The sequence below is a fragment of the Anabrus simplex genome, chromosome 1 (assembly GCF_040414725.1).
Source record: "Anabrus simplex isolate iqAnaSimp1 chromosome 1, ASM4041472v1, whole genome shotgun sequence".
NCBI lineage: Eukaryota > Metazoa > Arthropoda > Insecta > Orthoptera > Tettigoniidae > Anabrus > Anabrus simplex.
Window position 1 is genome coordinate 865,623,935 of NC_090265.1, and position 13,722 is coordinate 865,637,656.

Here is a 13,722-nt window from a genome sequence, read left to right on the forward strand (position 1 = left end):
ACGAGATTAAGAGAAGATATTCTGATATGAGAGGTATAGAAAATTATAGCAGACTTTAAGAAGAAAGAAGAGGGCAGAAACATGTTAAAGGATAACTAATTTTATAGGTGTTATTTATTATTTTACGAATTGATATTTATCATTTATGATTTTACGATTTTAGGATAAAGACTATTTATAGATGTTATCTATTATTTTACAAATTGATTTATTTAAGATTTCCACTAAATGACAAGTAAATGTTAAATTCAGACAAGAAATAATTATTCTTTCAGATGTAAATAAGGACATAAATTAACATATAGAGATTAATTTAACAGATTATATTAGTTAGAAAATTTCCAGTAAAATCTGCAACACATGACATAGTAAATAGGAAACGTGAAACTAAGAGAAATTGTTGCAACAATTTTCAAAATTCATATATACTTGTTATATTATACCATGGTACCATAGTCCAAGGATCAATTAATGTTTGGCACCGCTGAAGAAGAGAGCGGTGGCTCTCGAAACATGTACATGTACGGTAATTAAATAAAATGTATAAGTATTGACAAGGCGGTGAAAATATTTTACAGAAATTTGAATATAAGTCAATACGGACCAACATGGTGAAAATAATATATATCATCAGCCATAAAATGAATCACAAATATATAAGCAAAGACATAATAATCAAAACTATTGTGGATACATTTTGAAATATGTTCATTGAAATGAAATGTCGTATGGCTTTTAATGCCGGGATATCCCAGAACGGGTTCGACTCGTGAGGTACAAGTCTTACTATTTGACACCCGTAGGCAACCTGCGCGTCGTGATGAGGATGAAATGATGAAGACAACACATACACCCAGCCCCCGTGCCACTGGAATTAACCAATTAAGGTTAAATTCCCCGACCCGGCTGGGAATCGAACCCGGGACTCTCTGAATCAAAGGCCAGTACGCTGACCGTTCAGCCAACGAGTCGGACAATATGTTCATTTTTTTAAATCAGTAACTGTCCATTCACACCAAGTGTTAAGATAAATCGCCATAATAGAAGAGCAATGGCATAATCATTAAATCTGGTGCAGTGACATATTGAAGTAAGCATACAGTCTTTCACTATTCAAAGAATAAAAGAAGGTTCTTCAAAATGTAGTCTTTGTGCGAGTGTTTTAAATGACTCGTGACTTTGGAAGGCTATCGGAGCCTTCTATTGAACGGATGCACAAAGGCTACATATTGAAGAACCTTCTTTTATTCTTTGAATAGCGAGACTATACGCTCACTTCAATATGTCACTGCGCCAGATTTAATTATTATGATGTTCTTCTGTTATGATGATTTATCTTAACACATGGTGTGAATGGACAGTTATAGATTTTTAATGAACATATTTCAATATGTATCCACAATAGTTTTGATTATTACGTCTTTGCTTATATATTTGTGATTCATTTTATGGCTGATGATATTATATATGTCGAAACCGGTCCCCAAGTTGAATACAAGGTATTTGTAACAAACACGTACCTAATTAGCATTGAAAAGGTTGAACCTAATAGATATCTTATCGTTCATATTAAGATGTCAATATTTCCATTTGTGCATACAGTTATTACATACCATCAATATCTTCACTTGAGTATCTTTGCTAAAATCACCCTCCGAGCCACTATCGTCATAAAAAATATATATATATAAAATTTCATAACAGCTGCCATTTTTGTTAGTTATTAGGCCTACTATTATTATTATTATTGAACAATTTTTTTTAAACATTTTCATTTTGTAATTGTAATGCACATTTAACTATCAGAATAGGGTAAATTTAACAGTATTTCATAAAACTGTACTTAGTAAACAGTCACTTTTTCATTCGCAAAACATGGTAATATACATAAAATTTTAAAATCTCAAGTTGATAGCTGCCCGGAAACATTTTTCAAATTGCCTATCATTTACCAACTCCAGTTTCCCGGAGAAGTGTTTGCGATCCCCTTCTGTCTTCATACATCTTCTGTTCCAGTGCATCCTCCCATGTGTGTTACTTTTCCTCCACATCTGATCTTACACTCTCCATCCAGCGTTTTCTTTGTCTTCCCAGGGGTCTTCTTCCTATGAGAATAAGGTCAAAATATTTTCTGGCAGGTCTTTCCCTGTTCATCCTCATTATGTGTCCATACCATTGAAGTCTGCATTTCTTTATGACAATGGTAATAGGAACCTCGATACCAGCTAACTTCCTATTCACTTCTTTTCTGATCTTGTCCTTTCTGGTAGTTTGGTTCATGGTTCTAATGAATCTCATTTCAGTTGCTTGGATTCTATTGAAGTCTTTGTTTAGTAGGATACATGTCTAAACCGTACGTGACGACTGGTACCAAGTAAGTGTGGTACATTATTGTTTTTGCTTTTTTGTGGTAGTTTGCAGTAACGTGTGTAGCCACCTTTAAGTGACAAAGTCGAGATGCTATACCAGAAGTGCTACAGCTGTGTCCAGATAGGCAACGGACAATCAAAACCAGCACAACTGCCACACATAGAGAAATGAACCCCTCTCCACGTAGTGATAGAGTACGAACGAAACTCTCCAAAAGTGAATGCTTGGTGTGGATTGTTGAAGGACTAGGTGATAGGCCCATTCTTCTTTGCAGAGCCTGCAGCTAACAGTTGAAGGACTAGGTGATAGGCCCATTCTTCTTTGCAGAGCCTGCAGCTAACGGAACACTTCGTGACGTGATCTTTCGGCAACATGGTGCACCATGCCATTATGCTCAGATCGTTGGATTGGGAGAGGTAGTCCATCGATTGCTTGGCCACCTAGAAGCCCCAACATTACGTCACTTTGATTTTTATGTAGGAGTTTGTCAAGAATCAAGTGTATCAGGCACAACTGTCATCCACCAGATCTGCACCATCACATTCTTGCAGCTATCATAAATGTTATGCCTACAATGATACAGAACACTTGGAGAAAAGTGGAATACAGATTAGAAGCCTATCATGCCACTAATGGTGCACATATTGAGGTGTATTAAGGGTGTAAAAAAACATTGAGCTACCATATTGTAGCAACAAACTGCCAAGAAATATCTTAACTACTTCCCTAGTTATTAAATTTTACATGATTATACTTTCAAGGTCGCCTGATGGTCATAATCATTAAGGCGTTGAAGTATAAACAGTCGGACACCGTGGTTAGCCAGTTCGAGCTCCCATTGGTTGAATAAACCGTCAATGTTGGCCTGCAGGGTAGGGGAGGTGGTGATATAATATCTAATCACTAGATTGCGTGAAAAACCCTGGATTAAATTCCAGACCTCTCCGCACTGCTCATATGGAGTGAGGGCATATGAAGCTGTTTACGGCGATTCGTCTTTGTCAAATGGGGACGTTTAGCCTTGAGCAGACCCCTTGGTGCTATCTGACAAAAGTAGGCCATGTGTTGGCACCGGGTTTCAGCCTACTCTAACATGGCATTGATTTCATGCAAGTAACTCCTCTGAGGAGGTTAACAACAGGAAGGGCAACCGGTCATACACATCTGCCGAAAACAATCTAAGGACAATTTCTAACTACGGTGTTTTAAATTACTTAAAAAACAATACCGCATTGTCATATTTGGTTAACATAATGCACTCTTTCTGCTGACACTTGTCTAGGGAAAAAAATTGAAGTTGACACCACCGATATATCTACACGTTTTAAATAAATTATTCAAGCTAAAAATGTGGAAATTGGCAATCTAATACATAAAACAGCAATGATAAAAGTTATGTTCATCTTCTGTAAAGTTAGGTTATTGTCACTTGCATGGCATTACTTGAGGGACAATATTTCTCCCATTCTCCAGATTCCCAACACTAATGGAGTTTTCCCAGGTAGATCTAATTACTCAAGAATTCCAATTTCATACTCCGACCTCTTATCAATTTAGGGTAATGTGAACGAATCTTATCAATCGAATTCCATTATTTCCACTGTAAATGGACGATAATTGCTTTCACATAAATCAACAATTAAACATACATACATACATTATCATTATAGACTGTTATGCCTTTCAGCGTCCAATCTGCAAGCCTCTGAGAATTTACTAAACGTCGCCACAATCCTCGATTTGCAACTAGTGTTGTGGCCTCATTTAGTTCTATACCTCTTATCTTCCATTATTATTACAAAAATATACGTACACATGCAAGACTATTTCACTGTAGTAACGATTTTCTTTCGTGGCACAGCACTCCATCGTAGTATCTATTTTTTTTACAATTTGTTTTATGTCGCACCGACACAGACAGGCCTTATGGCGACAAAGCGACTTGTTTCCTCTACTAAGGTCCCCTAGCACTGACAAACGGGCAGTGCTACGTCTATGAATTCTCAATATCTTTGTCCATCGAGACTATAGTTCAGTTATTAGTTTTGACATGACATTCGAGCACCGCCTTTCGGCGGAGGATAAGTGAATTAATTAACAGCCAATCACTCCGATAGAGCGTGTTAGACTCTAGTTCAGGTTACCAGTGTTGTCGATCTGTTTTCTGTAACCACGTGCTATCAACTGTGTATTGAATGGTGCTCAGTTCTTTCTGCTGTCTTTGTCAATTCACTCGGTCGTTCCTGACAAAAAATCAACACTGACGGCTAGAAATAATGAGTTAATTGAGCGGTTGAAGTAGTACAATATTTTGGCCTGCGATAACACAAAGAAGGGAGGAACTCTTGCACCCTGTGAAACAAAAGACCCTAGTACCCAGTTCACGTGGTGGGTGAAACAGCCAGGAGAGTGAAACCTCAACAGATGATGACAATACCTAGTGACTCGGAAATGAGTGGTGCATTCCCCTGTCCGATTTTTTCCTTCCTTAGGAGAAATTGAATCGATCAGCAAGGCGAGCTCTTCTAGATGGTTAGTAGAGATTTCAATTCATTTTCTCGCATTTTATCTGTTCGAGCATTGATTTTTTTTTAAATCTTATAGCCTTATCCTAAATACGTTGTGCGTTATTGTACATCTTATGCGAGTTATGCATTTTCTACAGAGAATAATTGATTCTGGAGTTATAATCAAGTATATACATTTCCGTTCGTGTTGTGAATCACCTGTTTGTACTCATAACAATTAGGAACCAATGTCTGACTACTGGTTAACTGTCAAGTCGAAACTCATAGAAACAGAACTATAGCATGGGCAGTTCAAACCGAAGAATGGAGATGAAAAGTGCCTAGGATAGAATAACCTCCTTTAGGGAGAGCATTGAACATATTTTATGAAAATTGCAAGCCCTAATACTAAATCAATTTCACCAAAAATAGCATGACTCCTGGACCAATAATATCAATTTATGAATCGTGGGCAAAAGTCAACAGATGAGCAAACCTCAATAATCAAGCAAAGACTTCAAAAACAAAAGACAATGCGCAGTGACTTAGTCAATTCCAATAAATCCTCCTAATGTAAGCAGCAATGTACATAAGCATATATTTGTTTTCATAACTGTATTTATTAATTCTCCGGTAATTTGATTCGATTTACCCTAAAACGATCATCTTACACTGAAAACAAAAGTGAAATTCGATTAATATCATTTGTTCACATAACCCAATTTAGAAACATTTTTTGGTGAGATGACTGTACTGAATAGTAAGACTTATTAGTGAAAAATATGGGATACTACAGAAACCTACAGATCAAGAGTGGAATCCAATACAGCACTCAACAGGGCTATGTCCCTCTACGCCAAATGACTCGGAGTAACGACCACGATCCATGTTGCCAACTTCGGTGAGCTGATGGGAACCGGTGTTTCCAACATGGTGGATCGAATCTCCTTAATTTAGAAAAGAACATTACATTAACATTTTCATTTCTAATTCGGATTTTACACTAAACTGAAAATATCGCATTAATCTGATGTATATAAACATAGCATGGTTATCTTACCTTAGCAGCACGTGTTAATCTATCACCAGATTCACCAACACAGATGTTAAGACAGAGCTTCCGAATGCGAACCTCTCGCATAGGGTTCTTTGACTTGTCTTTCTTCTCCTTACGTACACCTGCGGGCTTCTTAGCCACCACCTTTGGTTTCCCTTTGTCCTGAAAGAGAATGTGGGTTGAGATTAGAGAGACTAAACTTCCTTATCAAGAATAGAAGTAACAAAAGTATTACAAGGTGACTTCGAGATGCAATATAGTAAACACAAATACAACACTACAAAATATTTGGAACAGTACAAAGCATGACCAATTACTATATATATAATAGTAGTTTGTCTTTGACAAAGCATACAGTGATTCGTGTCAACACAAGTTAAAAGTTGCCTTTCGAACTAAACCTTGAACTAAAAAACTGTCAAAATTTGTCTAACATCCAACTAATCCACACATAATTCTTTCCAAATAACACAAAATACCAGTTTCAATAATCAGCATGCTAGATTCTTTAAAAATCACAACTACTAAGTGACACGAGTTCTATACCAGGCTCGGCTCAAAGGTAACCAAATGTGAAGTAACAGGAAACACCACACAGCATGCATAAACTATGCGAAGTAAAACGAATGAAGCAATTCATGTCACTAAATGATTACTGAATCTAAAAGCGTTAAACAGGAGAGAAATGAAAAACCAACACAGCATTTTCTCTTAAATTAGAGGAACACGAACTTGTTCCGACTTGCCGACACGAGCCATTACTCAGAACGACTTAAGAGATGTAATTTTCTTTCAGAGGATGCAATCTTCCTTTCTGTAAACGACACTAGACGTATATTTAAGAAAATGTGAACACAAAACTGGGTCGATAATGCGATGATATGCGATAAAGACCTTAACTACTATATGTGACAAAACTCACCGCCATTGCACACGGTAATCAAAAAGAACAAGATTGGTGTAGAGGGCACCACTGCCGACAGGAAGCCCGCTTTAGCTTGCTTGCTTGCTAGCTTGCTGATGCTTATGGGCGGTGTCTACGACATTTCACCCAGTCAATACTCGCTTACTCATTTAAACACACTAGTATAAATGAAAAAGGTCAGTTCAATAATTGATGCTTGCGCTGGCAAGTAGAAAAACACAAAACACTGCACTTCACTATATCACATAACAACCCCATTTTGCTATAGTAGCCTGTTGTCAAACGGGAAACTTCCAATCTTGCAAACACACTGCGTCTAAAGCTTCACCCACACGAAAAATCCAAAATAGCACTCACAAGTAATACACTAATGATATGAGGAATCACTCAAATGGAACCTTGAAAAGCAAGAGTAATTCTCACCCTACATTACAGACAGAATTATAACACGATATTGGCTTCATCTAGAAACAAATTTACCACTCGAATAATCTCGACGGTAGGATTACAGAGCAAACAAGAAACACTGGTAGGAAAAACCTGCTTGAGTCGCTTGAGGTTATTCAGAAGTTTTTTACGGGGGTTAGCATATAAAGAACATTCAAAGAAAATGTGGTTGGAGTCGCCATTACGGATATCTGTACCACACAAACAGTTTGTATCCTGCGTTAAATGGAAACGTGATCGATATTGTGGTGTAAGGGCATGATTAAACCGTAACCGAATGATGTTAATAATATGTCGTCTAGTATAAGATCCTCGTATAAACCAAGGTTTAACTAAAAGTGTTGGTTGTAAATGATAATAAAAGTTACCTTTGACATGTGCAGTCTGTCGAAAGAAATTCTGCCAGTCTTGTTGCCCCTCCTGTCGGATAACAACTACATAATCAGAAGCTGGAACAATATTGTTAGTATTCGGAACAGGAAGACGAGAAGCTTGTTTTGCAAAACAATCTGCTTTTTCATTACCGTCGATACCCACGTGACCTGGTACCCATACTAAAGTTATGGAAATACCGACGTTGTCCAGCATATAAAGGAGACTCTTGACATTGTAAATATACCAATTATAGGATAACTCATACGAAACCAAAGATTGTAATGCACTCAGCGAATCCGTATAAATTGTAGCTCTCGTATATCCCTGTCGCTGAACAAAAAGTAAAGCTTGCTGTATGGCGAATAGCTCCGCCGTAAAAATCGAACAGTCACAAGGCAAACCATATTGTTCTTTAACATTTAGAGAAGGTATATAATAAGCGGAACCAACTCCATTAATGTTCTTTGCCCCATCTGTAAAAATGTTTATGCTTCGTGGAATATGAGAAAATTTCACTCTTTTAACAGGACATATCTCGGTCTCCTGCAGACAAGGAACATTGGTAGAGCCATTACGCATAGGCCAAATTATTTGAGGCTTAAAATAAGAAACAGGATAGGGTAAGGTATAGGGTAGTAAAGTAACACTGTGTATTAAGGTACACTGTTTCGACTTCAATGTATTAAACGCAAGAAACAGTACAGGCAATCTGCGTAAACCCTGGCGCCGAACTGAATAATACTCCGAGAGTAACTGTAACTTCGGAATTAAAGGATGACGTGTGAAAGAAAACTTTTTAAGTAAATATTTCGTCGCAAGTATTTTTCCACGTACTTGTAAGGGAGCTTCGCAGGCTTCAACTAAAAGGGCATTGGTAGGTGTGGACTTTAAAACTCCAATACAGGAGCGTATTGCTTTATATTGACAAGTGTTAAGAATATTCAAGTTAGTAGAAGATGCTACGTCAAAAATATGTGATCCGTAGTCCAATATCGTCCTAATAGCGGTTTTGTACAAAGATAGCACCACAACGGGATCTGCCCCCCATTGCCTACGGGTTACGGCCTGTATGACCTGAATATACCGTTCACTCTTCGAACGCAAATATAAAAAAATGATGTTTCCATGTAAGTTTTTGATCGATAAATAACCCAAGATATTTATGGTGACTAACCACTGGTATTTCATACTGATCAAAATTAAGTGGCGATCGGTCATAGGTTCGGTGATGTGTAAATATCATTGCTCGACATTTCGCTATGGAAAGATTTAACCCATGGGCCTCTAACCATGTTTTAGCTTCATGAAGCGTGAAACTAATATGTTGTCTACAGAGCTGTAAATCTTCATGTGTACAATAAATCAAAAAATCATCAGCATACGCCTGTATTCGAGCATGACGTAAAATGACCGTTTCAAAATTTTTCATAAAAAGAGCGAAAAGAATACCACTCAGAATATCGCCCTGTGGCAACCCATTACTTACCTGCCGGGGCTGGAGTGTACAAGGTGTCGATTTAAATCGGAGTGTTCGATAAGTCAGGAGTTGTCTGAGAATGCTAATAAATCCCTCAGGAATCTTAAGAGTTGCAAGTTTTTCCCATAATATGTTCAAAGGTACGGAATCATAAGCCCGTTGAATATCAAGAAAAACCGCTATGGTACTATGTTTTCTATGACGAGCTAATAGTAAATCGATAACAAAACTATTAAATGCATCAGATGTACTGCGTCCCTTAAAAAAGGCATATTGATATCGAGGCGTCAAGTTATAGTATTCTAATACCCATAGGATTCTTCGAAGTAAGATCTTTAGAAAGAATTTACGGATGCACGAACCGAGGACTATACCGCGATAATTACCTACCTCAGTGGGTAACTGCTTATTTTTAAGAATGGGAATTAGGAAAAATTCATTCCAACTAACCGGTGTACTGTGAGTGCGAAAAATATCATTATACCTATGTAGTAATGCCTTCTTAGCTCTAATAGGTAATAATTGGAGCATTTGATAGGATACATTATCTGGACCTGGGGAAGAATTTGAGCATGATTGGAGTACTGCCTCTAATTCCTGATAGTCGCAGGGTTGTAGCAATATGGAAAAACGTGCGTCTAGTGGGTCTTGGGAATGGACATACTGTGGCACTACAAAATCTGGCGTCTCTCTAACAAGAAAATCTGATAATACTTGACCTGGGATGGTCTTGGCAGGGAAGTGCTGCGTAACTCTTGTGATTGCCCTGATGGCATTCCACAAGTCTGCAATTGGAACCTGACGCGTGAATGACGATATAAACTCCCTCCAAGCGACACGACGCTTTTGATGGAAAATTCGGCGGGTTTGTGCCATGTGTCGTTTGAGCCGGAAGTAATTTTCAGGTGTTGCGTGCTGCCTATATTGTCGAAACAGTACTTTACGAGTTTGAATCAGCAAATGACATTCGTCATCCCACCACTTAACATGCACAGGTTTCCTAGAAGATAAAGGAGGTGAAGCGCTGATGGGGTGGTGAAGGTTAATATACGGTAAGCTGTTAAAATCTGCAGTAAAGTTTGATATGAAAAAGTATTTTCCGGTATTTTTTGTAACGCATCCTCAATGTAAGCGGTATATATTTGTGGTTTAAATCTCCTCAAAGATCGAATCATGTTATGTTGAAATGTGTGGTGCGGTGGAGAAAAGGGTCTGCCTACACCATAAGAAATAACAATAGGGAAATGATCACTGGAATAAGTATCACTCAAAGTATGCCATGTAGCGATAGACACCATATTTCGCTTACACAATGTTAAATCTACTGCGCTAGGAGGGGCAGAAGGCGCAGTCAAACGCGTAGGAGAGCCATCATTCAAAATAGCAAAAGCATGGTTATTTACTTCATTAAGGAACTGTGTACCTTGAAGTGTATCCAAATGTCCTCCCCACAGTGTGCGATGAAGATTAAAGTCCCCAAAGATAAAAACATATGGTTCGGTAGTAAATTGTTGAAAGAATTGGTTCCATTGTCTCTCAGTAATGGAAAATTCAGGAGGAGAGTAGATATTTACAAGTAAAAAATGCATATAATATAATCCTATAACATATGTATGGGGTATGGCCTGAATATTCGAATGGATGCGATATGTCACGGACGAGTGGACCAAAAAGGCAACCCCGCCGTAACCGGGTCCATCATTACGTAAAACTTTGTAATTTGGATACTTAATACGAGTCTCTAGATGAAACCAAGTTTCTTGTATAGCTAAAAAGTGAGGTACTGTTTCCTGTATTAATTTAAATAGCTCATGACGCTTGTTCATGAGACTTCTAGCATTCCATTGAGTGATTCTGATCATAGAATTGAATAAAACTACAAATCCTGTCCCTTAACTGGAATACATTATGAGCTAACGCGGGGTGATCACCCAATAATTGTACCAATTGCTGAATAGATTGATAAAGACCACTTTGAAGATATTCTCTTTGCCTATGAAATGACGAAAGCGGTTGCGCCATGGAGGCGCTACTCGTGGCAACAGGTTCGTCCAAAGGTGCCTCCATCCGACGGCTTGTGCCGCCGTAAACAGGTGTAACTCTTGCAACTGCCATCCCCATGCGGGGAATCTCTCGAACCAAATTTTGATAACCTTCCTTATCATATCCTGGGGCTGGTACTGGCCTCGGTGATTTTAAAATTACTTGTGTGAATTTTCTCTTACGGGGATTCGACTGTGTAGGAGTCTGCCCCTCCCCAGTTAAAGGGGGAAAATTTTGGGAAGTGTCCACTAGATTATATTCACTAGGTTGGACTTTTTGTACAGCGTCCTTGAAAGATAAGTTCTGATGGCTCATGATCTTTTTAATGTGGACTTGCTGTTGGTGAGTTGGACAGTCAACATTGCCAGTTGAATGGGAGCCGCGACAATGCACGCATTGCAAGAAAGTTTCAGTACAGTTCGCCGTAGTATGGTGCAATGCACATTTCCCACACCTGGGACTTGTTGCTCTGCAATGCTTATCAACGTGACCGTACCGTTGGCATTTTTTACAGATGATGGGAGCAAAAACATATGGCTCCACCTCTAAATGCACCTGATATAATGACACGTACTGTGGAAGTTTCTGCGCACGAAAAACCACTTTTATAGATCCAGTAGGTACATACTGTGTGCCTTCTTCGTTAACAATTCGACGGTTCAAACGCTTTACAGATTTGATAGTAGCAGGAGACTTTAAGTGCTTTAATATAGCATCCTCGGTCAAGGTCTTCTCTACTCCCCTGATAACTCCTACCCGCAATACATTAGAGCTAGGTATATATGCCCGTAACTTAAGCTCAACTAATATAGGGTGTTTCAAAAATGAATTTGCCTGTACGGCATATACAAATTCTATTTGTACCCTATTTCGTCCCTTGCGGGCCACTGATTTTATGCCTGGAATATTTTTCTCATAGAAAATTCTACCCAGTGTCATAGGATGCATGTTACCGACATGGCCTGTTGCTGTGGACTCCACAAAAATAATGAAAGGTCCATAATGAGTACTAGGATAAAGTTCCTGCGACTCAGTCTTCGAAATCGAAGCATCAGTCTCTTTATGCACTACCTCATTCGATGGAATCGATGTACTCACGGTACTACTGTTCTCACTTAGACTATCATCCTCATCCTGGTCCATTTGAACTGTCTCTTCCCGAGCAACTGGGAGGGTTGAAGGATCAGGAGACTCCTCACCACCACTTTGCTCCCCCATAACATACTTATTACACTCGTAGACTCACTACTCTATACCATCCACGCTACCTCCTCACAGCGACTGTCAACTCAACTGCACACAAGCACTGCCAAGAGGGAACTGTGAAGCCCGCTTTAGCATGGAACTATGGGCCCCCATGTGCCCATCCCACCGCCGTTACGATCCTCCTACACTGCCTGCTCTATGCCTTGCCTACCAGACACACAAGGCCGGGAAATACAGCACAATTGACTCGTCCACGAGATACTTCCGGCAAGTGCCGCTAGAGTTCTCTTTACTGTTCTCTCACGCCCACACATAGCAACACGTTCGAATACGAAAAACTATAAAAATTCATTAAAACTAGTAATTTCAGAAGGCAGCAAACAGATATGAGATCAAAGATAGACCAAGAGCAAATGTTCTACAACGTATTTCTTACAATATGCTTAAACGAAATAATTAATTCACGAAAGAAGCAGAGAAATCTGATAGCGAGTTTGTCACTTCTTACCGATTCCTTTAATTTGCCTCAGAGTATCCGATAAGCGGATCGAGATTGCGGTCATAAATAACTTTGGGTTTAATCGTCCTTTCACCAATTATCAGCGATCCAATCTTTTCCTCCGCACATCTAATATTTTGAAATTCGTATTGATGCCGCTATTTGGTGAGCAATGTCATGCCGTTACGCAAATATTTAGCGTCGTTTCACCGTATTTCTCTTTTTTCTTCCCGTAAAATTAAATTTGTGTTAGCCTCTATGGTGTAGTGGTTAGTGTGATTAGCTGTCACCCCCGGAGGTCCGGGTACGATTCCCGGCCTTGTCACGAAATTTGAAAAGTGGTACGAGGGTTAGAACGGGGTCCACTCAGCCTCGGGAGGTAAACTGAGTAGAGGTGGGTTCGATTCCCAGCTCAGCCATCATGGAAGTGTTTTTCAGTGGTTTCCCACTTCTCCTTAAGGCGAATGTCAGGATAGTACCTACTTAAGGCCACGGCCCCATCCTTCCCTCTTCCCTGCCTGTCCTTTCCAATCTTCCAATCCCTTCCACAAGGCCCCTGTTCAGCATAGCAAGTGAGGCTACCTGAGCGAGGTACTGGTCATCCTCCCCAGCTGTATCCTCCGACCCAAAGTCTGGTGCTCCATGACATTACCCTTGAGGCGGTAGAGGTGAGATCTCTCGCTGGGTCCGAGGGAAAACCGACCCTGGAGGGTAAACGGATGAAGGAAGAAGATGAAAATGAAATACGTTCTAAATGAGCAATTCTAGCATGCTTTTCAATTTGGTTTGCTTTTTGGTCAAGTTCAGATACCGTAA

The 13,722-nt window shown here is 39.2% G+C and overlaps 1 protein-coding gene across 2 annotated transcripts in view; it reads right to left on the reverse strand.

Annotated features, from left to right (window-relative positions):
• RpL11 (ribosomal protein L11) overlaps positions 1 to 6,935 on the reverse strand; it is a 56,887-nt gene extending 49,952 nt beyond the window's left edge. The window contains exons 1-2 of one of the 2 annotated variants that reach the window (XM_067136483.2): positions 6,857 to 6,935; positions 5,938 to 6,096 (exon numbers count right to left, since the gene is read on the reverse strand). In XM_067136483.2, coding sequence (XP_066992584.1) covers positions 5,938 to 6,096; positions 6,857 to 6,862 — 165 coding nt within the window. In that variant the 5' untranslated portion in view covers positions 6,863 to 6,935. The other variant, XM_067136482.2, reaches the window with a different exon arrangement.
• Between the last annotated feature and the right edge of the window lie 6,787 nt (positions 6,936 to 13,722).